The sequence below is a fragment of the Dasypus novemcinctus genome, chromosome 18 (genome assembly GCF_030445035.2).
Source record: "Dasypus novemcinctus isolate mDasNov1 chromosome 18, mDasNov1.1.hap2, whole genome shotgun sequence".
Lineage (NCBI taxonomy): Eukaryota > Metazoa > Chordata > Mammalia > Cingulata > Dasypodidae > Dasypus > Dasypus novemcinctus.
The window spans coordinates 8,045,840-8,072,059 of record NC_080690.1 but is presented as its reverse complement, the minus strand read 5'-3'; the positions used below and the strand labels follow the sequence as shown (position 1 = coordinate 8,072,059).

At 40.8% G+C, this 26,220-nt stretch overlaps 1 protein-coding gene across 1 annotated transcript in view; it reads left to right on the top strand.

Moving 5' to 3' along the window:
• The window catches only part of ATMIN (ATM interactor), a 29,028-nt gene that overhangs the window by 1,029 nt on the left and 1,779 nt on the right, over window positions 1–26,220 (top strand). The window contains exons 2-3 of the mRNA XM_071209524.1: window positions 21,716–21,841; window positions 22,614–22,813. Of these exons, the coding sequence (XP_071065625.1) occupies window positions 21,716–21,841; window positions 22,614–22,813 (326 nt within the window). The remainder of the gene's footprint in view (window positions 1–21,715; window positions 21,842–22,613; window positions 22,814–26,220) is intronic.

Genomic DNA, 26,220 nt, shown 5'->3' with positions numbered 1-26,220 from the left:
TTTCAACCTTTGGTTCACATCTGTGGAAAGCTTATTAAAAGGTAGGTGTCCAGCCCCACCCGAGACCTATTAAATCATAATTTCTCAGTCATTACAATAGGAATTTTCCTCCCATCACTTCTTGGTCTTTCTGTGCCAGCAGTGACATAATATGAATGCACAAGTCACTGAAAGCCATTTTGTGAATATGTAGCTTTTGATGGTCTGAGTTGATTCAAGAGTACCCAGAGTAGTACTAGTTCTGTCAGTCCTTCAGGTTAAATTCTTCTTAGAAACTTCTTAGAACCAGGCTTCTGATAAGAATTTAACAGAGTTTGAGGTTATATTCTCTAGTAGGGTATATATAAGTATGTTGCAAATGAAGGGCAATCTGCTTTGATCATCTCTGTTGAACAGAGATGCAACAGCATTCTCTTTGAAAGGGAACCTGGAGGTTTACCCAAGAAGCTCTGCAGGTGGTGCCTAGGTTTTCTGCAGAATAGTTTGGGTTACCTCCCTCACAAAGACTCCCAAGTGCAGTAACTCTAGGAATGGTATTCGGTGTACTGCCTCCTCTCTCACAGTAAAGTTTTTCTAAATTGTTCTTTTTCTTAACCATATCCTAATTTGTGTGGGTGAGCTGTATATATGTAAGAATTCTAAGCCTAATCCCTTGGTTCTCTTAGCTCGTATAGGACTCCCATCACTGAAAGATAGCTATGGCAAACATTACATCTCTGAGCACAGTAAAACTGCCAGTCTGCCCTCACTGGCGTTGGGATATACATCACTCTGTCAAGCATATCTCAGCAGTTTATGTCGTTCTTTTCTCTGGAATTGCTGTTTGGCTTTCTCTCTCTCAAGACTTAGTCAAGCTTCTGTTAGCATAAAGATACCACTTCTCAGGACTAGATTAATAATATATGATAGGTATTTCTAATATGCTTTTATTTATTTTTTACTTTATATTATGGAATAAATTCAAACTTACTGGACAGTTGCAAAAGTAATACAAAGTTTGTAAAGAGAACTCCAGTTTTAACATTTGCCATCTTTGCCATATCACTCTATTTATCTCTTTTCTGAATACTTGCCAGCATAATCCTTGAATACATAATACTTCCATGTATATTTCCTATGAACAGAGATATTCACTTATATAATCATCTTAACTGCAGTTATCAAGTTCAAGAACTTTAACTTTGATATAAAGCTTATATTCTATATTCCATTTCTTCCTTACACCTCAGTAATGCCCTTTTGAGCCTTTTCCTGTCCATACTTAGATCCCATCCAGTGTCATGTATTGTATTGAATTATAATAATCTCTTTAATTTCTCTTTTTAAAAAAAAAAATTGTGGAAACATATAGACAACATAAATCTTCCCATCCCAGCCCCTCCCAGTCATACCATTCAAAGGGATTAATCACATGCACAATGTCGCAGTACCCTTACCACCATCCATTACTAGAACTTTCCCTTCACCCCAAAGAGAAACTCTATACTTACTTGTCATTAACTCCCCATAGCCACTTCTCCCTACCCCTAGTAACCTCTAGGCTACTTTTTGTCTCTTAAGAGTTTGCATATCTCCCATATTTTCTTTGTGGTTACTATGGGGCTTACATTTAACATCCTAAATCTCTAACAATCTCATTTACTTTGATACCAACTTAACAACTTCAATAGCATACGTAAACTTGTTCCTTACCCATCTGTAGCAGTTTGATATGGTTATGAATTCCAAAAATAGATATTGGAATATATGTGTAATCTTGTCTGTACCTGGGCGTTATTGCAGTATGATTAAGGCTTTGATTAGGCTGGTCATTAGGGCATTGAGTCCCCACCCCTTGGTGGGTGGGGACTCACAGATAAAAGGCATGGCAAAGGACGGAGTTGAGGGTTTTTGATGTTGGAGTTTTGATGTTGGGGTTTGATGCTGAAGCCTTAAGCTGGAGCCCTGGGAAGTAAGCTCACAGAGGAAAGAGAAGCCAGCCCGAGGAAGAAAGGAACCTTGAACCCAGAGAGAAGCAAGACCCTGGAAGGGAGGAACCCAGGAAGCCTGAACCCTTGCAGCCGTTGGCAGCCATCTTGCTCCAATAATTGAAAATAGACTTTGGTGAGGGAAGTAACTTATGCTTTATGGCCTAGCATCTGTAAGCTCCTACCCCAAATAAATATCCTTTATAAAAGCCAACAGATTTCTGGTATTTTGCATCAGCACCCCTTTGGCTGACTAATACACCCTCCAACCCTCCACCTTTATGTAGTTCTTGTCACAAATTACATATTCATACATTAGAGTCCAAAACCATTGATTTATCATTACATTTTATGTATTTGCCTTTTAGATACTGCAGGAAGTAAAAAATAGTTACAAATCAGAAATACAGTAGTCTTGGTATTAATGTTTACCCGCATCATTATCTTTATCAGAGACCTTTATTTCTTCATGTGGCTTCCATCAGTTGTCTACTGTCCTTTCCTTTCAATCTGCAAAACTCTCTTTAGCATTTTTGTAGGACTGATTTAGTGGTAATGAAGTCCCTCAGCTTTGTTTATCTCATTTTTGAGAGACATTTTTGCCAGATGAAGAATTCTTGGTTGGCAGTTTTTTTTGCTTTCAGTATTTTAAGTATGTCTTCCCATTGCCTTCTTACCTCTGTAGGTTCTGATAAGAAACTGGCACTTAATCTTATGGATGCTCCCTTGTATATGACATGTTGCTTCTCTCTTCTTTTTCTCTTTGGCATTCAACAGTTTGATTATAACGTGGTGCAGTGTGGGTCTGTTGGAGTTTATCCTGTTTGGAGTTCGTTGAGCATCTTTCGTTAAATTGGGGATGTCGTCAGCCATTATATCTTTGAATATTCCCACTGCCCCTTTCTCTCTCTCCTTCATCTGGCACTCCACAATGCATATGTTGTTATGCTTCATGGTATCCCACAGTTTCCACAAGCTGTGTTCACTCTTATTCATTCTTTCCTCTTTCTGCTGCTCAGCCAGGATGATTTCAATTGCCTTAACTTCACTGAGGTTCACTGGTTCTTCTGCCAACTCCAATCTGTTGTCGAGCCCCTCTAGGGAATTTTGAATTTCTCTTACTGTGGTCTTGAACTCTGTTCCTTTTCATAATTTCCATCACTTTATTGATATTCTCTTTGTGTTCATCTAACAGTTTTCTGCTTTTAGTTCTTTGCCCATAAGTTTCTTTACCTTTTTAACTATATTTAGGACAACTTTTTAAAAGTCTTTGTCTGGAATGTCCCAGGTCTAAACCTCCTCATTGATGTTTTCTCACTCTGCCACATTTATCAGGCTGGGGCACTAATTGTGTTTTTAAAATATGTAAAGTTCAGAAATTCAGAAGATACCAATACATAAAATATACTAGACCTACAAAGGAGGAGTACATTTGAAGCAAATACAGATTTTGACAGTCAAACCTTTACTTAAATTTTAGCATTTCAGAGTGTCAGCATGCTCCCCTGCTTAGAACTTGTATGAAATCGTTCTTCCAGGTCTAGTCAGATTCATTATTCAGATTTCTCTTCACTGAAAACAGCACAGTGAATCCAAGATTCCTTTCTAAACTAAGAATGTTGAACAATTAAAAGATGGACTCCACAGGAAGTAGATGTGGCTCAACCAATTGGGCTCCTGTCTAACATATAGGAGGTCCAGGGTTCTATGCCCAGGGCCTCCTGGTGAGAGCAGGTGGGCCCACGCCATGAGCTGGCCCACGCAGAGTGCCTGCCCATGCTGGAATGCCACCCCATGCAGGAGTGCCCCCCTGCGTAGGAATGCCACACAGCGTGGGAAAGCCACCTTGAACAGGAGTGCCGACTAATGCTGAGAGCTGGTGCAGCAAGATGATGCAACAAGAGACACAGAGGAGAGAAAATAAGAAGATGTAGCAAAACAGGGAGCTGAGGTGGCAGCAGGTAGCTGAGGTGGCTCAAGAGAGTAATTGCCTTTCTCCCACCCCGAAAGGTCCCAGGTTTGGTTCCCAGAGCCACCTAACGAGAATACAAGCAGACACAGAAGAACAAACAGCAAATGGACACAGAGAGCAGACAAAGGGGGGAAGGGGAAGGGGAAGGGGGGAAGATGAGATAAATAAAATAAATCTTTTAAAAAATAATAAAAAATAAAAAAAATAAAAGATGGACTCCTCTAAGTTTCCTTCCTAGGTTACTCGCCAACCCTTTTTAGCAGGAATTGAGGAAACTTACCCAGACCCACAATTGTTTCTTTGTGTCATACAGAATCCCTTCCTTGTATTGTTCTGCCTCTCTGACCACAGGGCTCAGCAGCCCCTGAGCATCTGCTGCCTTGGTGGAAGGGAGGTCTGTTTCCTCTAATGGAGGTGACCTGTATAACAAAATAGCCATATCTGTATAGCAGTGCCCCAGTGTGGCAAATGTGTACCTCAGTCTGGTCATGAGAAGACTCTTCACTTCAAACTTTTTTTCTTGACCCTTGATATTCTCAAAATGTAGGAAGGAGGGAAGAAGGAAAAGAGAAAGGCATTTTGATGAGGGCTGATTGGGAAACTCCCCTTAGTGTTGAGAGCAATCTGTGTTTGGACAAGATCTACCCCAAGTATGTGTACCTACTTTCTGCCCTGAAGCTACTTTAAATCTATCTATGTGGCAGATTTTCTTAACTCTTCTGTGGAAATTTTCCTTTCCATTGCTTTGATTACACGTATTTGCATAATTAGGAAAATTCTTTTCCTCGTTTATATGTTGTCTAGATTACCATAATCTTTTATCCCTTTCCCTATTAGTTGCTATATTATTCTTATTCTATTCTATTCTTTCTTCATTAGAAACCCTCACCCCCTACTGCCAACCAAGCAAACCCTTCTTGACATTAATGATGAACAAACCCTTCCCAACGATGATGGGTAAGAATTGGAAAATGAGTTATAGATGTTGAGTACATGCTGCTTTTTGTTGTTATTGTTCTATGTGGGTTCTTAAGATTTATGTCCAAAATTAATTTTTAAAAAAAAGATTCATGCCCATAATCCATATCCTGTAAGGTAATCTGAAAATATCCTAGCCTAGCCTCACCCACACTGGAATCCATGGAGAACTGAAAGCTAGTGATTCAGGAAGGGAAGAATAGAAGTAAGTGGGCATTTTTAATTCTTTTATTCCTCATGATTGAAAGTATTGAAGAGATTTGGAGGGTGCTTAAAGAACCTCTAATCAAGCACCATTTGCATTTTTAAAATGTGTCTTGGAGGATTTTGTATTGTGTTTAGTCCAGGGGTTTGCTTTAAATTATTTGCCAGGAAATTATTTAAAAAGTAAAGGAAGGGTTCCAAGTTATTCTATAGACCATATTGGACAAAGACTTCTAATTATAAGTTTACAAGAAGATGAAAAGCAAACTAGTGTTCTGTGAAGGTAATCAGGTACTAGGGTAGTTAAAAAGCCTTTTATTTTTTTTGTTGCTGTGGTTCTTAAAATCCTTTCTATTTATCCTCTCTTCAATTGTGCCCTTCCTTTTGCTTTTTTCTCCATTTGAACCTTTTTTCTGTCTTGTTTTCTCAATTGTCTTCTCTCATGTTTCTTTTTCAAATTCTGTCACTTAAAATGTTTCATAAACACAAAGTACTTTTTGCTTACATTTTTTTCATTTATGCACACAACAGATGACAAACAAAAAGTCTGGTAAATTTTGTTCTTGAACATACATAAAGAGAGCATCAGGGGGTGGGGGGTATACGGGGACCTCATATTTTTTTAATGTAATATTAAAAAAATAAATAGAGACCAAAAAAAAAAGAGAGCATCAGGACAAAAACATCTTTCTTACTGCAATTTCTGTTTTATTGCACCTTCACCATTTATCTCCCCTCTTCGCCAATGTACCCTTTGAGTTAAATGTCTTAGAACAAGCATGGGAAGAAGGTCTCGGAATGGGGGTGTAGAGGTGGTGATGGGGAGGACCTGGGAGATAGCCCTCAGAAAGGAGGAAAGCTGGCAGAGCTAGGCTGTTGCCATGGCCTTGATAATCACAGTGACCGTGGGATTATTAATATCCATTTGGCGGTTGATAGTGGTTCCATCCCAGCACATGATACATTTGTGACTTAGCCGGCTATTTGAGCGTATTCTGTTTCATGCTGCATGTATTGATGGAACATTTACTCTGTTCACAATACTCCCAAATGCAACAGAAGATACAAATATATCCCTACCCTTGAAAAGTAATCGAGTAGGTTTGGGGAACTGTAAGTTGTTCCATTAAGTATAATGGAGTAATGAGAAGAAAAAAGTACTTTGAAGCTATATGGTAAGGTTCTTTGACTGTCAAGGTAGAGAAATTTGACTTGGGAAGTACTGGGCTGCCATTTAAGATGCTTGAGGGAGGTAATGAATGATCAAAGTTATACTTTAGAAAGATAAACATGGCAAACTGTGAATGAAAAAGAGATTGAATTAAGGTCTAGCTATTAGTGAAAAGGTTAATGACTAAGTCCACAAAAAGAGTCATGAGGACGTGAAAGAAGTAAACAGCCTACCATGAGAGGACAAGGGTAAGTGCGAAAAGGGACAAAACAAGGATTGCTCAGCAGCACTAAGGGAGTCTAGAGGTGACCCAATCAGCAATTTTATAGAATATTTGACATCTGAGGAACAGAGAAGGGGGACATTACCCTGGAATATAAAGTGACTAAGAAGATTTGATAATGGTAAAGTGAGTGAAGGATTTTAGTGTTCTCCCTACATTTCATTTTATACATTCAAGCATACACTTATTGTTTTTCTTTCACTGATAACACTAGATGGAAAAAATAAACTCATTAAAAGTATATCATGGGAAGCAGATGTGGCTCAAGTGATTGGGCTTCCTCCAAACCTGGGAGGACCCAGGTTTGATCCCTGGGGCCTCCTGGTAAAAAAAAAATAAAATAAATCATGCCTGTGCAGTGAGCCGAGTGCCCGCACAGCAAGCCAGTGCCCGTGCAAGTGAGTCACGCAGCAAGATGATGACGCGACAAAGGGAAGAGTCAAGGCGAGGCGCAACAGAAGCCAGGAACTGAGGTGGCACAAGTGATAGGGAACCTCTCTCCACATCAGAGGTCCTCAGGATCTAATCCTGATGAATCCTAGAGGAGAAACACAAAAAGAAAAGACAAAAAGAAATAGATACAGAAGATCACACAACGAATGGAAACAGGCAGCAAAAAATAGCAGGGGAAAGGGGGAGGGGAAAAATAAAAAAGTATGTAATGGGAGAGCCAGTGTAGCTCAGTGGTTGAGTGCTGGCTTCCCACGTACAAGGTCTCAGGTTTAATCCCCAGCTCCAGTACCTCCCCGCAAAAAACATATCATGGCCAACACCTACTCTCCAGTTCTTCAGACTTGCCCAGGACATCTGACAAAGTAATGATGATGAACAAGCCCCATCCCCAAAAAACAAGGTGTATCTGCACTGTAAGCAAAACTGTTCCCTCCATTTGCCCCGTAATATCTAAGCCCCCTCTCAATCTCAAGCAATCAGAGTGGATGTCACCCCAAATTCCTCAAGACTGAGGAAAGAACAAACATAAGGGGAGAGGGTTACCATGGCCCAGTGTAGATTTATTGTTACTGCAGTTATCATGTGGCAATGGAAGAACTTGTGACATTAATATAAAAATAGTAGTTACCTGAGATTCAGAGGGGAGGGGGAATAATGAATAGGTGGAACACAGGGCATTTTTAGGGCATTGGAATTGTTCTGTATGACACTACAAGGCGGATACATGACATTATGTTAACCAATACTTATAAAACTGCAATACAGTATAAACCATAAACTATACACCTTGATTAGTAACAATGCTTCAGTTTGGTTCATCACTTGTAGCAAATATACCTCACTAATATAAGATGTTAATAATAGGGGGAAATGTGTGTGTTCTTGGGTGGGTTATATGGGTATCCTCTATACTTTTTTTTTGTACATTTGGAAGTATAATTGGAAGTATAAACAATAATTTAAAAAGAAAAAAAAATACAGTTGAATAAAAATTAGATACATGTAAGTGTTTTCTTAAATCATACAATATATTACACAGAATATTTGGTTTATAGTAATGCACTCATACAGTATTTGTCCTTTTGTGTCTGGCTTGCTTTGCTCAACATAATGTTCTCCAGGTTCATCCATGTTGTCATATGCTTTACAAATTCATTTCCTTCTTACAGCTGCATAATCCATCATGTGACTACACCACAGTTTGTTTATTCATTCATCAGTTGGTGGACACCTGGGTTGTTTCCACCGTTTGGCTATTGTGAATACTGCTGCTATGAACATTGGTGTGCAGATGTCTGTTCATGTCACTGCTCTTAGTCCTCCTGGGTATATACCTAGTAGTGGTATTGCAGGGTCACGTGGCAAGTCTATATTCAACTTCTTTAGGAACTGCCAAACAGCCCTCCACAGTGGCTGTACTGTTTTGCATTCCCACCAATAGTGAATGTGTTTCTATCTTTCCATATCCTCTCCAACACTTGTTGTTCTGTCTTTTTAATAGTGGCCATTCTAATAGGTGTAAAATATCTCATTGTAGTTTTGATTTGCATTTCCTTAATCATTAGTGATGTTGAACATTTTTTCATGTGTTTTTGTGTGGGTTTTTTTGCCATTTGTATTTGGGCAAATTTCTATTCAAGTCTTCTGCCCATTTTTTAATTGGGTTGTTTTTTTTTTTATTGTTGAGTTGTAACATCTCTTTATATATCCTGGATATTAAACCCTTATCGGACATATGATTTCCAAATATTTTCTTCCATTGAGTTGACTGCCTTTTCACTATCGTGACAAAGTCCTGTGAGGTGCTAAAGTGTTTAATTTTGAGGAGGTCCCATTTATCTATTTTTTTCTTTTGGTGCACATGTTTTGGGGGTAATGTCCAAGAAACTACCACCTACTACAAGGTCTTGAAGATGTTTCCCTAAATTTTCTATTAGTAGTTTTATGGTCCTGGCTTTTATAGTTAGGTTTTTGATCCATTTTGAGTTGATTCTTGTATAGGGAGTGAGATAGGGGTTCTCTTTCATTCTTTTGGTTATTGATATCCATTTTGGTTATAGATATCCAGTTCTCCCAGCATCATTTGCCGAAGAGACTGTTTTGTCCCGTTAACATGGACTTGGTAGGTTTGTCAAAAACCAGTTGAAGTGGAAGAGCGGGTGTGACTCAACGGATTGGGCTCCTTTCTTCCATATGGGAGGCCCTGGATTCACTTCCAAGGGCATCCTTATGAAAAGCAAGCTGGCCCGCGCCTGTGGAAAGCTGGCGCAGCAAGATGATGCAACAAAGGGAGACAGGCAAACACAGAAGAAAGGACAGTGAATGGACACAGAGAGCAGACAGCAAGCAAACAGCAAGGGCAGGGGGATAAAAAAAATCACCATTCCCATTAAATTGAATCACCCTATTAAAAAAAGAAAACACTTGAGGGGCTGAAGTCTAATCTTCAGATCTCCTCCGTTAGGAGAGCTTCCCAGTAAACTGCCTGCCTGCCTGCAATCCTCAGTCTCTGTGTCCCAGTGAGTGCCATTTTTTCTCTTTAACATTTGGTGCCAAAACTTGGGTCTGGAGACTGATCAGTTGGTGAGGAGTTTCCACCCAGCCGCTGCCGAGAGAGCCCATCCAATACCAGACATTAAATCTCAGGTAGGCCAAATCGTACAATCAACAGTTCAGGAATATATGAGCTGCATCTTTTTGCTACATGAATGCTAGTACCAACCTTCTCAGAACCAGAAATGAGAACCCACTTGCCAGGATGGAAGGGAACCCTTCACCACCACATAATAGTAGGAAGTAGCCAGACTGAGTTGACATCCCAAATCCCCTCACCCTTCCATTCTACCCATTACTTAGGTCCTTCATCATATATATATAATCTCTACTTCTTGTGCGTCTATTGTGCCCACCAGGCCTCACACAGAGAAACTGCCAAGGTTGTAATTGGTGCTATACGCTGTGCGGCTCAGTGGTTGAGCACTGGCTAATCACCCCACATATATTCATTATGTGCTAGGTCCTCCTGAGGTCCCAGAGAGAAGAAACCATCATCTTAAGAATGAAGCTAGAATTTTCACAGACGTAGTATCAGCTGTTATATAAATTAGAAATTGGGCCACCATGTTTAAGAGTCAAAGAGTTAGGAATTTAGTTTCCCCCTTACAAGGTTTGCAATGATTAAGAGGTAATAAGGCTGTGACTCCTTTCCTGATTGAGCAAGATGCCTGTGGGTGGAGAACAACATATTTCCCCCCAAGGATAAGCCTTATCAGAGTGGGAATGGAGCAGATAAGGACCCATCCCTTCCAGAGCACCACATTCCAAGAATACCCTACCTCCTAGCCCACTACCCTCTAAGCCCGTGCAATAGAAGAATTCACTTTTAACCAGAGGCTATATTCAGAGACTAATCCCCTCCCCTGGAGCGAGTTTTCCTGCCTATTGAAGTACTGTAAAATTCACATCTGCAGCCCCTCCCTTAGGAGAGCTTCCGAATAAACTCCTGCCTGCCTGCAATAAAAACAAACAGTTGACCATATAGGAGAGGATTATTTCTGGATTCTCAATTCTATTCCACTGATATATATGTCTATCTTTATGCCAGTACCATGATGTTTTGACCAATGTAGCTTTGTAATTTGTTTCAAGGTCAGGCTGTGAAGTTTCTCCCTTGTCACTTTTCTCTTTTAGAATGCTTTTGGCTATTCGGGTGCACTTTCCCTTCCAAATGAATTTGGTAATTGCCTTTTCTATTTCTGTAAAGTAGGCTGTTGGAATTTTGATTAGTATTGCATTGAATCTATAAATCAGTTTGGGAAGGATCCCCTATACTTTTGATGTAACTTTTCCATAATTTAAACTTCTCTAAAAATAAAGTTTATTATGAATTTTTTTTAAGTATATCATAAAAACAAAACACCAAATGAATTGGTAAATGGGATGAAGTTGGTGATGAGGGACGTCTGCTTTTTGACCTTGAATAAAAGGGGGAAATGGCAAAGACAAATAAGTTTATATGGCTAAGAATCTTCAAAAAAGAGTCGGGAGGTCATCAGAGGGTTCGTGTTTACACACGCCTCAGCAGGACACCAGAAAAAGCCAAAGTAGATATAACCCTAGGTACTGGTTCTTCTGAAGGCTATGACTGATGCCATATGGTCATGGCAGATGGATTTGGAGTTCTGGGCCATGACACAGGGCCCTACTTTGGAATTTGTGCTCCTGAGTGTGATGGAGTTGGACTCAGATGTGACCTTTCTACACATGCCTCTTCTGTGACTTTTACTGAACCTGTGGCTAGCACTAGGGATGGTGTATACTCAGGGGACTGAATCTCTGGACTGCCCTTGTGCCACCTGGGCCTTGAATCTCAGCAGAGTTGCAATTCCTATTCTCTGGTTCCTTGGATTTACCCGGGTCAGCTAACAGGGAGGTGAAGAAGATCAACCACCACACCAGAGAATCAAGAGTGCCTACAACTGCAAGCAGAGGAATTGCATCCGTCATCTATATGGAATCTAAGCCCCCTCTTTATCCAGAGATGGAGGGATCATCACCATCCCAGGGTCCACAGAATGGAGGAATATAATATGGACTAGAGTGGACTTACTGATAGTCTACTATAAAACTATTGTGACTAATAATAGAAGAAATTGTAGCATTGAGGTGGAGAAAGTGGCCATAGTAGTTGCTGAGGACAGGGAGAGGGAAGAAGAGATGTGATGTGGGGGCATTTGGGGACTTTGAGTTGTCCTAAATGATATTGCAGGTTCAGATGCTGGACTTTTTATATCCTGCCATAACCCACTCAATGTACTGGCGGAGAGTATGAACTACAGGGTAAACTATTATCCATGTGGTGCAGCAGTGCTCCAAAATGTGTTCCGAGTACAATGAGTGTGCCACAATGATGGGGGAAGTTGTTGGTGTGGGAGGAGTGAGGTGGGGGTGGGTGGAAAGTATATGGGAAACTCTTATATTTTTTAATGTAACATTTTTTGTGATGTATGTATCTTCAAAAAAATACAATTTACAAAAATGATGGGGGTGGGGGAATGGGGAGTGGGTTATATGGGAACCTCTTATGTTTTTTAATGTAACATTCTTTGTGATTTATTAACTTTAATTTTAAAAAGTGTAAAAAAAAATAAAAGCTAGCAGAGGCCAGTGTTTAACAAAAGCAACTTTTCAATGGAACTTTCAAAAGTACAGTAGTTAATGTGAAGTACCATGTTAGATTGGCATTAAGTTGGTTAGCAGATAGCAAAAGAGGAAACAAAAATCTCCACAGCAAATAAAAACTAATAGCTAACATTGAGTGCTTATTATGTGATACTCACTATTCTAAGCCCTTTACATGTATTTTATTTATTTTTTCTGTTTTTCAAACTTTTATTTAAGTGCAATAATCTAGGATGGATTTTACATCTTTTTGAAAGCAACAACTGCACATAGTCCTCAAAAGCAGTTATCTGCTCCTCCAGCATACCTGTTCCAACTTTATCATCTTCAACTACATACTGTATCTGAAGTTTTTTATTCTGTATCGCACTGGAACTAGTTTAGAAGAGCCCCAGATGAATCTGTCTGCTTGAACGCTTCTGACACACTCTTCTAACTTTGCCATATCTGTTTCATCTTACCAAGGTTTCACATCTAGTAAAATGAAAGACTTGGCAACAAGTGCAGGTTTTTTGGCTTTCTTTGACTCATACTGGGCAAGGTGTTCTTCTCTTAGCGGCTTAACTTCTTCACTTTCCTCCTCCTCAGATCCAAAAAGATCAATGTCATCATCATCTTTACTACTGTAGCTCCACTTCCTGTGGTGTCTTCCACTTTAGCAGGTCCATATTTGCCCAAAGCTTTCTGCACTCCCGGCAGGCTGGCTTTTTCCTTTTTGTAAGATTTGAGGTGACTAAACCAATGTAGGGCATGATACAAATCGGTGAATGGTTGGCTGGAGACTGCTTCAAATACTGCTGCACTTGCTTGTGACAGTACATGTCCCTCGATGTAGCTCTTGTCTGCCAAGTAATCATTGAGCACCACTCGGAAGCCAGTGGGGCTTTTCAGGTCTCTGAAACCCATGGCGACGGCTGTGTCCCGGAACAGGGCAGCAACGGAGCAAAAAGCACAGACAGCCTGCACCAAGCACTGGAGGAAAAAAAAATTACATGGATTTTAAAAATCCTTACAACAAGCCCTAAATTAGGTACTATTACTGTGCCATTTTAAACATGAGGAAACTGAGACATGGTTTAATTTGTTCAAGGCCAATAGTTAGTAAAGTGGCAGAATAGAAAATTCAAACAATGGCAATCTGATTTTAGAACCCAGTTTAAATAGTATTACAATTTTTAAAAATATACTTTTCTATTTTTATTTTTTAAAGATAGATTACATAAATATTACATTAAAAATATAGGGGATTCCCATATTCCCCGCTCCCTACCCCTCCCACATTTTCCCATATTAACAACATCCTTCTTTAATGTGGTATATTTGTTACAATTGATGAACACTTTTGGGGCATTGCCACTAAGCCTGAATTATAGTTTGCATTGTAGTTTACACTCTTACCCACACAATTTTCTAAGTTATGGCAAGATATATAATGGTCTATATCTGTCATTGTAATGTTATTCAGAATAATTCCCAAGTTCCAAAAATGCCCCCAGATTTCACCTATTTTTCCCTCTCCCTCCTCTCAGAACCTCCAGTGGCCACTGCCTCTACATCAATGATAAAAGTTCTTCCATTGCTAGAATAACAATAAGGCTATAGTAGAATAACAGTAAGTCTACTCTAGTCCATTGTTCATTCCCCAATCCTAAGGATTCTGGGATAGTGATGCCCATTCTGCCTCTAATTGAGAGGGGGCTTAGATCCCATGGGGCAGATGGATGGGACTATCTTCTTTGCAGTTATAGACCCTGTGTTCCTTGAGATGGTTGTAGTCCATAATGATCTCATTGTTATTTGTCCTGGGCGAGTCCAAAGAACTGGAGAGTAGGTGTTGCAACTCTGATGAGATTCAGGGCCCAACTGGTATATGAGTATACTATTATTGAACCACTATCTTAAGCTAGACAGGTTGTACATTGGAATCATCTGAAGAGATGTGAGGTTTTTTTAAATTATTAGAGAAGGTATACGTTTACAGAAAGATCATGCAGAAAATGCAGCATTCCTATATACCTGTCCCCATTTTTAATATATTGCATTAGTATGTTACCTTTAGTACAATTGATGAGAGAATATTATTATAATTAGACTATTAACTGTAGCCTACAGTTTACATTAGGGTTCACTGTGTTGTACAGTCCTTTGGTTGGTTTTGGTTTTGATTCTACTTTAACCATATTCATTGGTGCTAATTACATTCACACTGTTATGTTTCCATCACCACTCTACATTATCAAAATTGTTCCATCACCCCAAATAGAAACTTTGTGCTAATTTAGAAATGACTCCCCATCCCTAGCCCCACCTTGGTCCCTGATAACATACATTTTAGATTCTGGCTCAATAAATTTGCTAATTCTAATTATTTCATAATCAGTGAAGTCATGCAATAGTTGTCCTTCTGTATCTGACTTATCCCACTCAATGTGATGTCTTCAGAGTTCATCCATGTTATCAAATGTATAAGAACTTGGTTCCTTTTCACAGCTGAACAACAATCCATTGTATACCACATTTTGTTTAACTGTTCATCTATTGATGGACACTTGGGTTGCTTCCACCTTTTGGCAATCGTGAATAATGCTGCTATGAACATTGGTTTGCAAATATCTGTTCAAGTCTCTGCTTTTGATTATTTTGGGTCCATACCTAGAAATGTGATTGCTGGTTCATATGGTAATTCTATATTTAGCTTTCTGAGAAACCACCAAACTATCTTCCACAGCAGCTGCACCATTTTACATTCTCACCAGTAATGTACTCCTCTCCAAAACTTATTTTTCTTTTCCTTTTTTTTTTTTTTTTAAGATTTATTTTTTATTTATTTCTCTCCCCTTTCCCGCCCCCCCCCCCCCAGTTGTCTGCCCTGTGTCCATTCACTGTGCATTCCTGTGTGTCCACTTGCATTCCCAGTGGCACTTGGAATCTGTGTCTCTTTTTGTTGTGACATCTTGCTGCATCAGCTCTCCATGTGTGCAGCACCACTGCTGGGCAGGCTGCACTTTTCTCATGCTGGGCGGCTCTCCTTACAGGGCTCACTCCTTGCACGTGAGGTCCCCTACGTGGGGGACACCCCCTGCATGGCCCAGCACTCCTTTCACACATCAGCACTACGCATGGGCCAGCTCATCACACAGGTCAGCAGGAGGCCCTGGGTTTGAAACCTGGACCTCCCATGTGGTAGGCAGATGCTCTATCCATTGAGCCAAATCTGCTTCCCGAGGTTATTTTTGAAAGATTTATTTCTTACCTCTTCTCCCACCCAGCTTCCCCCCCCCCCATTGTCTGCTCTCTGTGTCCATTTGCTGTGTGTTCTTCTTTGTCCGCTTGCATTCTTGTCAGGCGTACCGGGAATATGTATCTCTCTTTGTTGTGTCATCTTGCTGCGTCAGCTCTCCATGTGTGTGGTGCCAATCCTGGGCAGGCTGCGTTTTTTGTGCGGGGAGGCTCTCCTTGCGGGGCACGTTCCTTGCATATGGGGAACCCCTACATGGGGGGCACCCCTGCGTGGTACAGCACTCCTTGCATACGGCAGCACTGTGCATGGGCCAGCTCACCACACAGGCCAGGAGGCCCTGGGTTTGAACCCTGGACCTCCTGTATGGTAGGCGGATGCTCTATCAGTTGAGCCATGTCTGCTTCCCTACTTGTGGTTTTGATTTGCATTTCACCTGGGGAGTTTTTTAAACCAGATATGGATCCTTCATCCCTACCCAAGACCAATTCTATCAGAATATATGATATTGGATTGGATCTGGGCATAGATGGTTTTAAAGTACCCCAAGAGTTTTCGGTGGGGGGGGGCACTGCTAGGGTTGAGAACCAACACTTATTTTTCTGGACTGTTTTTCTAAAAATGCTCTGCATTTAGCATGTGATTTACTCTCTTAAACATGAGCACAGTACCAAGACGTGTATAAAATTATTTCTAACCTTTAAGAAATTTAATTGGGGTGACAGGAAATATAGAAGAAAATTAAGTTTGTAAGGTGCTTAAGTTAGGGGCTAACTTGAAATTCAGAAAAGGAAATAGATCTTTAGATCTGGAGTGATGAGCAAAATAATGGAGCAAATGTTTATTGACATTGTGATCCGGAATAGGCTCTATACTAAAAATGTACCTGTTCCCTAGAGGGCAAGATTATCATGAGTGTTGGGTTTTACCTAAATTTTATAAATGAGTAAGCTGGCTCAAAGAGGTTGACTATCTTGTCCAAGGCCATGCTACTAATCAGTGGTAGAAATGGCGTACAAACCCACTGAGGTCTGCTTGATGCCACATCAGTCTGGATTCTTTTTCCACCTTTGCCTCCTGTGTGAAGGGAGCCTGGAGGGAGGGATGCAGAGTGGGCTTTCCAAGGAGAGTTGTCTATAAGAATGGATGGGAAGCGGACTTGGCCCAGTGGTTAGGGCGTCCGTCTACCACATGGGAGGTCCGCGGTTCAAACCCCGGGCCTCCTTGACCCGTGTGGAGCTGGCCCATGTGCAGTGCTGATGCGCACAAGGAGTGCCCTGCCACGCAGGGGTGTCCCCCACGTAGGGGAGTCCCACGCGCAAGGAGTGCACCCATTAAGGAGAGCCGCCCAGCGCGAAGGACGGTGCAGCCTGCCGAGGAATGGCGACGCCCACACTTCCCGTGTGGCTGACAACAACAGAAGCGGACAAAGAAACAAGACAACAAGACCCAGCAAGTGGACACAGAGAACAGACAAGCGGGGGGGGGGGGGGGAGGGAGATTAAATAAAGAAATCTTTAAAAAAAAAAAAAAGAATGGATGTAGTGGGTGGTTTTAGAGGCACGATGAGGGTTAGGCTGAGTAAGGCAGTATGGGAAAGGGATAGGAGCAAGTAGGGTTGTCATGGTAGATTGGAAGCATCATGAGGAGTTGGGATTTTAATTTACTTCCTTTAAGGAAAAAAATGGTTTTAGGGAAGTAAATGCTAAATTGGTACAGAGTTTCTGTTTGGGGTGATGGAAAAGTTCTGGTAATAGATGATGATAGTAGCACAACACTGTGAGTGTAGTTAATACCACTGAATTATATATTTGAATGTGGTTAAAAGGGAAAATTTTAGGTTGTATATATGTTACTAGGATAAAAAAAAAAAAAAACGGAACTGTACAACAAAACAGTGAGCCCTAATGTAAACGTAGACTATAGTTAATAGTATAATTATAATAATATTGTTTCATCAAGTGTAACAAAAGTACCACACTAATGCAAAGATGCAAAGTGTTAATAATAGGGGAAGATATGGTGAATGGGCATATATGGGAACTCTATTTTCTGCATGATTTTTCTGTAAACCTAGTTTTACTAATGATAAAAAATTAAGTTAATTAAAAAAATTTTTGCTAGCTATAAAATAATTTTTCAGAATCAAATCTTGGATAAGATTAGAAAAGGAAGGGAAATATTTAGGAGATCAATTAGTTCAAATTAATTCCTAGGCAGTTTAATACCTTTCTCATTTTAGAAGGATGGACTCAGTGTTAGAGATGTAGAGGAGTAACTGATTGAATTTGAGAGCAACATAATTATGTGGTTTAAAATTAAAACAAGAGGAAGCCGGCTGTAGCTCAGTGGTTGAGCCCCAGCTTCCCACATATGAGGTTCCAGTACCTAAAAAAAAATATTTTCCCCCCACTAAATGGATGGACACAGGCTCAACAGAATCAACATGTTCCTCTTAAGATCAGTAGAAAAGAAAAAGGAAGGAGTCTTAGCCAAAGAGTTACTAATTTCTCACCTCTCTTAGGTATGCAGTATGGTAGAGAAGGAAGGAGGCTGTTGTGTTCCTGAAGCATTGGCTCCTTTCTCATCAGAATAGTAGTGGAACTGAATTTCTCTTAGTGGGTGGATCATTGGCAACTAAAGCCTGCACACGCCCCATCACCACCCCGCTTCCTTCAGGGCCAGCTGGTAGGGGCTAGACAAGATTTATCTCTGAGGTCACCAGGGGTCTCAGACATAATCTACCTGGGCATATCTAGGGCAGATAGACAACTAAAGCACCCCAAACTAAATTAACTCACCAGGACTTTGAAACTCTCAGTTGAAAGTCCATGACATACTAAACAACAAAGGGTTATTAGGATTAAATGAGTAAATATATATAACAGTGCCTGACACATTAGGAAATGCTATATTGCCCACTAAATATTATTAAATTTATTTTTTTATTAGAGTAATTGTGGGTTTTCAGAACAAGCAGGCATAAAATACAGGATTCCCACTAAACCCCCTATTGTTTAGGTTGGTGCAAAAGTAATTGAGGTTTCACATTGAAATTTGCCATTTGATATTGGCATACTTTTTTTTAAAAGATTTATTTATTTATTATTTATTTTTCTACCTTTCCCCTCCCTACCCAGTTGTCTGCTCTCCGTGTCCATTTGTTGTGTGTTCTTCTGTGTCTGCTTGTATTCTTGTCAGAGTACCGGGAATCTGTGTCTCTTTTTGTTGCGTCATCTTGTGCATCAGCACTGCACATGGGCCAGCTCACCACACAGGTCAGGAGGCCCTGGGTATTGAACCCTGGACCTTCCATGTGCTAGGCAGATGCTCTGTCAGTTGAGCCAAATTGCTTCCCGGCATACATTCTTAAATAAATGTGGTTATGTTAAACATCATTTTAATGTTACTCATTACTTGCTGTTTATTTTATATTTATTTTTACTCTGGAAATGTTAGACAAAAGACAAATTCGAGCAATTTTCTTATTTGAGTTCAAAATGGATTGAAAAGCAGTGGAGACAACTTGCAACTTCAACAACACATTTGGCCAAGGAACTGCTAACAAACGTACAGTGCAGTGGTGGTTCAAGCAGTTTTGCAAAGAAGACAAGAGCCTTGAAGATGCAGAGTATAGTGGCCAGCCATCAGAAGTTGACAACAACCAACTGAGTGCAGTCATCAAAGCTGATCCTCTTAAACTCAACATCGACCATTCTATGGTTGTTTGGCATTTGAAGCAAGTTAGAAAGGTGGAAAAGTTCAATAAGTGGGTGCCTCATGAGCTGACCAAAAATTTTAAAAATCGTTGTTTTGAAGTGTCCTCTTATTCTACGCAACAACAGCGAACCATTTCTTGATCAGATTGTGACTTGTGACAAAAAGTGGATTTTATATGACGACCAGTGACAACCAGCTCAGTGGTTGAACCAAGAAGCTCCAAAGCACTTTCCAAAGCCAAACTTGCAAAAATAAAGGTCATGGTAATTGTTTGGTGGTCTAATCCACTACAGTTTTCTGAATCCCAGTGGAAACATTACATCTGAAAAGTACACTCAGCAAATCGATGAGATGCACTGAAAACTGCAACACCTGCAGCCAGCATTGGTCAACAGAAAGGGCCCAATTCTTTTCCATGACAATGCCCAATATCACACAACCAACGCTTCAAAAGTTGAACAAATTGAGCTATGAGGTTTTACCTCATCTCCCGTATTCACCTGACCTCTCGCCAACCAACCAGCACTTCTTCAAGCATCTCAACAACTTTTTGTAGGGAAAACACTTCCACAACCAGCAAGATGCAGAAAATGCTTTCCAAGAGTTCGTCAAATCTCAAAACACGGATTTTTATGCTACAGAATAAGCAAACTTATTTCTCATTGTCAAAAATGTGTCGATTATAATGGTTCCCATTTTGGTTAATAAAGACGTGTTTGAGCCTAGTTATAATGATTTAAAATTCATGGTCCAAAACCGTTGATTCCTTTTGCACCAACCTAATATTAACACCTTCTTTGTGTCGATGTGGTCCATTTGTTAAAATTGATGAAAGCACATTTTACAATTTTCCTATTAACTATAGTCCATGGTTTAACTTAGGATTCACTGAGTTGTGCAGTTCCATGAGTAGTAGTAGTTGTTTTTTAAATTTTATTCCAATAACATATATATATGGAAGTGGATGTGGCTCAGGCAATTGAGCTCTCACCTAATACATGGGAGGTTCTGGGTTTGGTTTCTGGTGCTTCCTGGAGAAGATGAGCAAGACAGTGAGCTGGAGTGACAGGCTGGTGCAGCAGGTTGACACAACAAGATGACATAACAAGGAGACACAAAGAGGAAACACAATGAGAGCAAAAACAAAGCAGGGAACAGAGGTGGCTCAAGTGATGGAGCGCCTCTGTCCCACATGGCAGGTCCCAGGTTCAGTTCCCGGTGCCTCCTAAAGAGAAGACAAGCAGACAAAGAGAACACACAGCGAATGGAACCGGAGAACAGACTGCAAGTGCAAACAACAGGGGGGCAGGGAATAAATAAATAAATCTTTAAAAAACAAAAAACTATATATACAACCTCAAACTTCCTCCTTGAGCCACGTTCAAATATATAATTCAATACTGTTGATTACATTCACAGTGTGCTACCATCACCGTCATCTTAAATTCCAAACATAGCAAGGTTTTCAAAAATATATAAAATCTGTGTCAACTGGCTTCAGCTACTTTGGGGGACTGTGAAGATCATAGAAAGTCCTGTTTCACCATGTTTTTTTCTTAGGAAAGCCCAAGATCATAGTCAAAAGAGGTTTTCTTCAGGGCCTCAGAATAAGACAGTTGGGTAGGGAGATAACAGGAAATGGATCTCCTACAAATGATTCACATCCTGAGCCTAGGTAACTGTAAATATGATACCACTCACAAGCAGAAAAGCTGGCTTCAAGGGCCAAGATTATAAGTTTAGGAGGAGGGAAGCAGATGTGGCTCAACAGATAGAGCATCCGCCTACCATATGGGAGGGTCCAGGGTTCAATACCCAGGGCCTCCTGACCCACGTGGTGACCTGGCCCATGGGTAGAGCTACCACGCACAAGGAATGCTGTGCCACGCAGAGGTGCCCCTGAGTAGGGGTGCCCCATGCGCAAGAAGTGTGCTGCTCAAGAAGAGCTGCCCTGCGTGAAAAAAGCACAGCCTGCCCAGGAGTGGTGCTGCACACATGGAGAGTTGACGTGGCAAAATGATGCAACAAAAAAGAGACACAGTTTCCCAGTGCAGCCAAGGGTGCAAGCAGACCCTGAAGAACAAAAAAGAAAGTGGACAGAGAGAGCAGGCAATGGGGGCGGGGGGAGAGAAATAAAAATAAATCTTAAAAAAAAAAAGTTTAGGAGGAGGAACTGGGGATTGAACCCAGGACCTTGTATGTGGGAAGCAGGCACTCAACCATTGAGCTATACCTGCTCCCTAGGAGGAGACATTTTAAAGGAATAAATAGAAGCATAGTTTTAAAGACCAAAGTTTTTTCTTTCTTTAAATTTTTAACAGCTTTATTGAGCTGTAATTAACACTATTTTCTGCATGATTCACAGTGATCAGTGAATAATTTTTTTAGTAAATTTACAGTTGTGCAACTATCACTATAGTCCAATTTTAGAACATTTTCACCCCTAAAAGATTCTCTTTGTCCATTTTCAGTCATTCCCTCTTCCCACCCCCGGTCTGTTCTATTGTTTTTTTAAAAGTAATTATTTAAAGTAATTTTTCTTTTGCAGGATGGCATAGTAAATCCAACAATAAGAAAAGATTTGAAAACTGTACCGAAATTCTACTGTTGTCCAATTGAAGGATGTCCTAGAGGCCCTGACAGGCCATTTTCTCAATTCTCTCTTGTAAAACAGGTATTTCACTTGTCTTACGTATACTTCTCTGAGGATGAAACGCAGATGGTATGAACCTAGTGGGCATTCTAATGACTTACCAAACATAACTAGAGGCGTCAGCAGAAAGCGGCTTGTGAGAGCAAAGGCCCAGGTGTCCCCCAGTTGAGGAAAGAGTGAGTATGAGTGCAGTGTGACTGGAAGGAAACGTGGTTTGATTTGGAGGGGAAGGTGTCCTGAAGTGGGTTCTGAGGGGAGGGAAAGCAGACCCATTTGGAAAAGAGTGAGAAAAGGTTCTTGAGGATCTGCTGTGTGCAGCTGCATGCCTCCAGGGATGTGCAGGCAGAAGGAGCAAAGGGAATGTGCTTCCAGGGGAGAAGGATCCCGGAGGGCCTTCCAGAAGCAGATACCTTAAGAAGAGAATGGGTCCACGGCCTGGGGAATGGGCTGGTTCAGGACAGGCAGAGGCTGGCTTCTGAAATGTTGCCCCAAAGATTTACTGGAAGGGTGTTTGGGGAAGAGCATTACAGAGACATTTTTTCTGCCTGTGGTACTGATTTGTAGACTGAAGCCTAACCGCTGTACTTAGGGATTGTTTCCAAAACCATCTTCTCACAGGTAACAAAGCAAAAGTGATGAAGTCTCTGGTAAACTGCCATTTGCCTTCTTTTAAGTTCTTCTGATTTGGTCTCCTTTATTTTACACATTAAATCATTGTTAATTTGAGTATGATTTTTTAAATGTTTTCATCAGTTGCTGTCTTTCATTTTAGTCTCTTTTATATTCTTCCCAGCACTTTATGAAAATGCATGCTGAAAAGAAGCATAAATGTAGTAAGTGCAGCAATTCATATGGTACTGAATGGGACTTGAAAAGACATGCAGAGGACTGTGGCAAGACCTTCCAGTGCACGTGTGGCTGTCCTTACGCCAGCAGAACTGCCTTGCAGTCTCACATCTACCGAACTGGCCATGAGATCCCTGCTGAGCACAGGTACTGAAAGAAGGGATACCCAAAAGTCAATAGCTCAGGGAAGAGTTCCCCACGAAGCTTCCTAGAGAGTGGTTAGTGTTGGAGAAAGAAGGAGTGGTGGAGAAAATATGGAACATGAAAGAGGGGGACTTTGGAAGTAGCAGCAGTGCTGGCAAAGGACCCACATCTGGGTCTGTATTGAAAACCCAATTGTTCTTCCTTATTTCTGCCAACGCCCTTGAGGTTCCTCATGATTCCCATTTGAAAATCTGAGTTTCCAACATTTTCTATCAGAGGGATATTAGATTGTTGAAGAGTAAGTTTTATTATGAAACTACTTCATTTTAAAGGTCAAATTTATATTTAGTATAATCACTTCCTATTTTAGAAATGATAAAAGTTGCATTATATAATCTGTTAGCTTCCTTATGCTTACAGATCTGAGTCAAATTCTAAGACTTAGAGCTTAAAAAAAAAGTATGTTCCCTCCTTCTCTATTTGTGTGTTTCTGAACATACCATAATAGGCCCCATTCTCGAAGAGTTGCAGAGGAAAAATTTGTCAGGGTTGAATCTGATCTCTGCTACAGATATGGGAAATGGTGTTTATAAGTTGAAGACAGCTGCATTTTAAGGTTGCTTTTCTTCTTTTACCCTGTCGTTTTCAGGGATCCACCTAGTAAGAAAAGGAAAATGGAGAACCCCATGAACAACCAGAAGTTGTCAAAAAAGACCACTGAATCATTGAACAATAAACCAGCCCCTAGACCAGACACTCAAGACCTAGAAACTTCAGAAATAAAGCTAGTAGCTTCCTTTGAAGATTCTTGCAGCTCTAATTCCAGAAAACAGACTCTTCCAACAGCTCCACGATATCCTCAGAAGCTCCTTTTACCAAAGCCCAAAGTGGCTTTGGTTAAACTGCCTGTCATGCAGCTCTCTTCTATGCCTGTCTTTGTGCCTACAGCAGACTCTTCAGCCCAGCCTTTGGTTGTCGGTGTCGATCATCAGGGCTCAGCCACAGGCGCCGTCCACTTACTTCCCTTGTCCATAGGAACCCTGATCCTCGGCCTAGACACAGAGACTTACTCTCTTCAGGAGAGCCTACCTCTCTCAAAGATTGTGAATCCCATTGCTGTTGAGCCAATGAGTACAGGGGTTCAGGTGAACTTGGGTAGAAGTCCACCTACTGCTTTACAGCACCTAGGGAGCCCAGGTCAGAAGAGCAGCATTTCTTCAATCAACGTGCAGACCGAGCTGTCTTACACCTCACAGAGCTTTATGCCTTCTGCACAGTGGGCTGCCCCAGATTCCTCGGTGTCATCTTGTTCTCAAACTGACTTGACGTTTGGTTCTCAAGTTTCGCTTCCCATTAGTGTTCACACTCAGACATTATTTCCCAGTTCTAAAGTAACTTCATCGATAGCTGCTCAGACTGATGCTTTTTTAGATGCTTGTTTCCAGTCAGGTGGGATCTCCAGAGAAACTCAAACCAGTGGAGTGCAAAGTTCCACAGATGACCGGGTGCACATGGACCAAGCAGTGATGTGTGGAGACATTTTTGAGAATGTCCATTCATCTTACAGGGTTTCTACAGACAATATTATAAGCCACAGTTTGGTAGCAGAGACTGTAGCTCATGGTTTGTTACCTCAGAATGACCCTAAGACATTAAATCAAGATATTGAGAAATCTACACCAATTATAAACTTCAGTGAACAGAATAGTATGCTTCCTTCACAAAACATGACAGATAATCAGACCCAAACCATAGATTTATTAAGCGATTTAGAAAACATCTTGTCAAGTAACCTGCCGGGTCAGACATTGGACAATCGCAGTCTTTTGTCTGACACAAACACTGGACCCGACACACAGCTCCCACCCGGCCCAACCCAGAATCCCGGAATAGATTTTGATATTGAAGAGTTCTTTTCAGCTTCCAATATCCAAACTCAAACGGAAGAGAGTGAACTTAGCAACATGAACACTGAGCCAGTCTTGGAATCCCTGGACATAGAAACCCAAACTGACTTTTTACTTGCAGACACCTCTGCTCAGTCCTACAGTTGTAGGGGAAATGCTAACTTCTTAGGCCTTGAAATGTTTGATACACAGACACAGACAGACTTAAACTTCTTTTTAGACAGTAGCCCTCATCTGCCTCTGGGCAGTATTCTGAAACACTCCAGCTTTTCCATGAGCACTGATTCATCTGACACAGAAACTCAAACAGAAGGGATTTCCACTTCTAAAAGCCTGCCAGCTCTGGAAAGCAGAGTTCAGCTGAACAGCACAGAAACACAGACCATGGATTCTGGCTTTGAGACCCTCGGGAGTTTGTTTTTCACCAGCAATGAAACTCAGACTGCAATGGGTGACTTCCTTCTAGCGGATTTGGCCTGGAACACGATGGAGTCTCAGTTCAGTTCGGTGGAAACCCAGACGTGTGCAGAACTACACACAGTCTCCAGCTTCTGAAAGGGAAGTCAACGTGCCGGAGGGCGTTTACAGTTTTCTTCTGGACTTAGGAGATGGGGGACCGGGACAACAGTGTTAACTCTTGAATGTAGCTGATTATGCAGATGCTTAGATTCTTTGAGGTTCTTTGCCTTTTGTACTTGTAAACATGAAATTTATGTATAAATGTGAGTGTATTATAAAGTCTATGATGTTGATCCAAAAATGATTGCTTTTGTGTTGCCTACCATTGCCTCTTCAGAGCCAGTCTTTCCATCTAACATAAATGTATTTCGTACCTTTAAAAACAATATTAGCCATTTAGCAGAAGCCAAGCTTAGCAGGTACTAGGGTACAGACTTTTCAAATCTTTAAAACATTTTAGTTGGAGTGTAACATACTTAACTTAAATTGCACCTAAAATATATTTTTAACAGTGCTAGTTAGAAATTCCTATTTCCTGATAGTAACCTATAAAGTGGATTTAAACCACAGCACTTACATGGTTTGAGACTCATGCTGCCTACTGCCTCATCTGCTTTGACATCTCACTCTTCTGACTTGAAGACACAAAGGAAAACTGTAGCTGTGTCTAACTTTTGAAATAGTTTTCATGTAGTTCATGCTATTCCCTTCTCCACATGAGCTATTACTGATACCAGTGTAAGTGTACAATACTTTATTCACAAAAGGCTCCTGCCTGTAAAATTACCATGTAAAGGAATAATAGCGAGGGCTTATGAGTGAATAGTGATACTCCTAATTGAAATAATAGTTGTTCATAGCGTGGAAACACTAGGGTGTGCCCTGCTAACATCCTGCTGTCTACAGGAGGAGGAGTTTAGAGTGTCCCAGGGCTGCTTCCCAAAGTGCACTCACAGGCCAATCTGAGCTTTATCACACTGTAGGTTTAAAAAAGATAGTAGTGGGAAGGGTAAAGGACACTTCCCCCTAAATTTTAATGTGTGG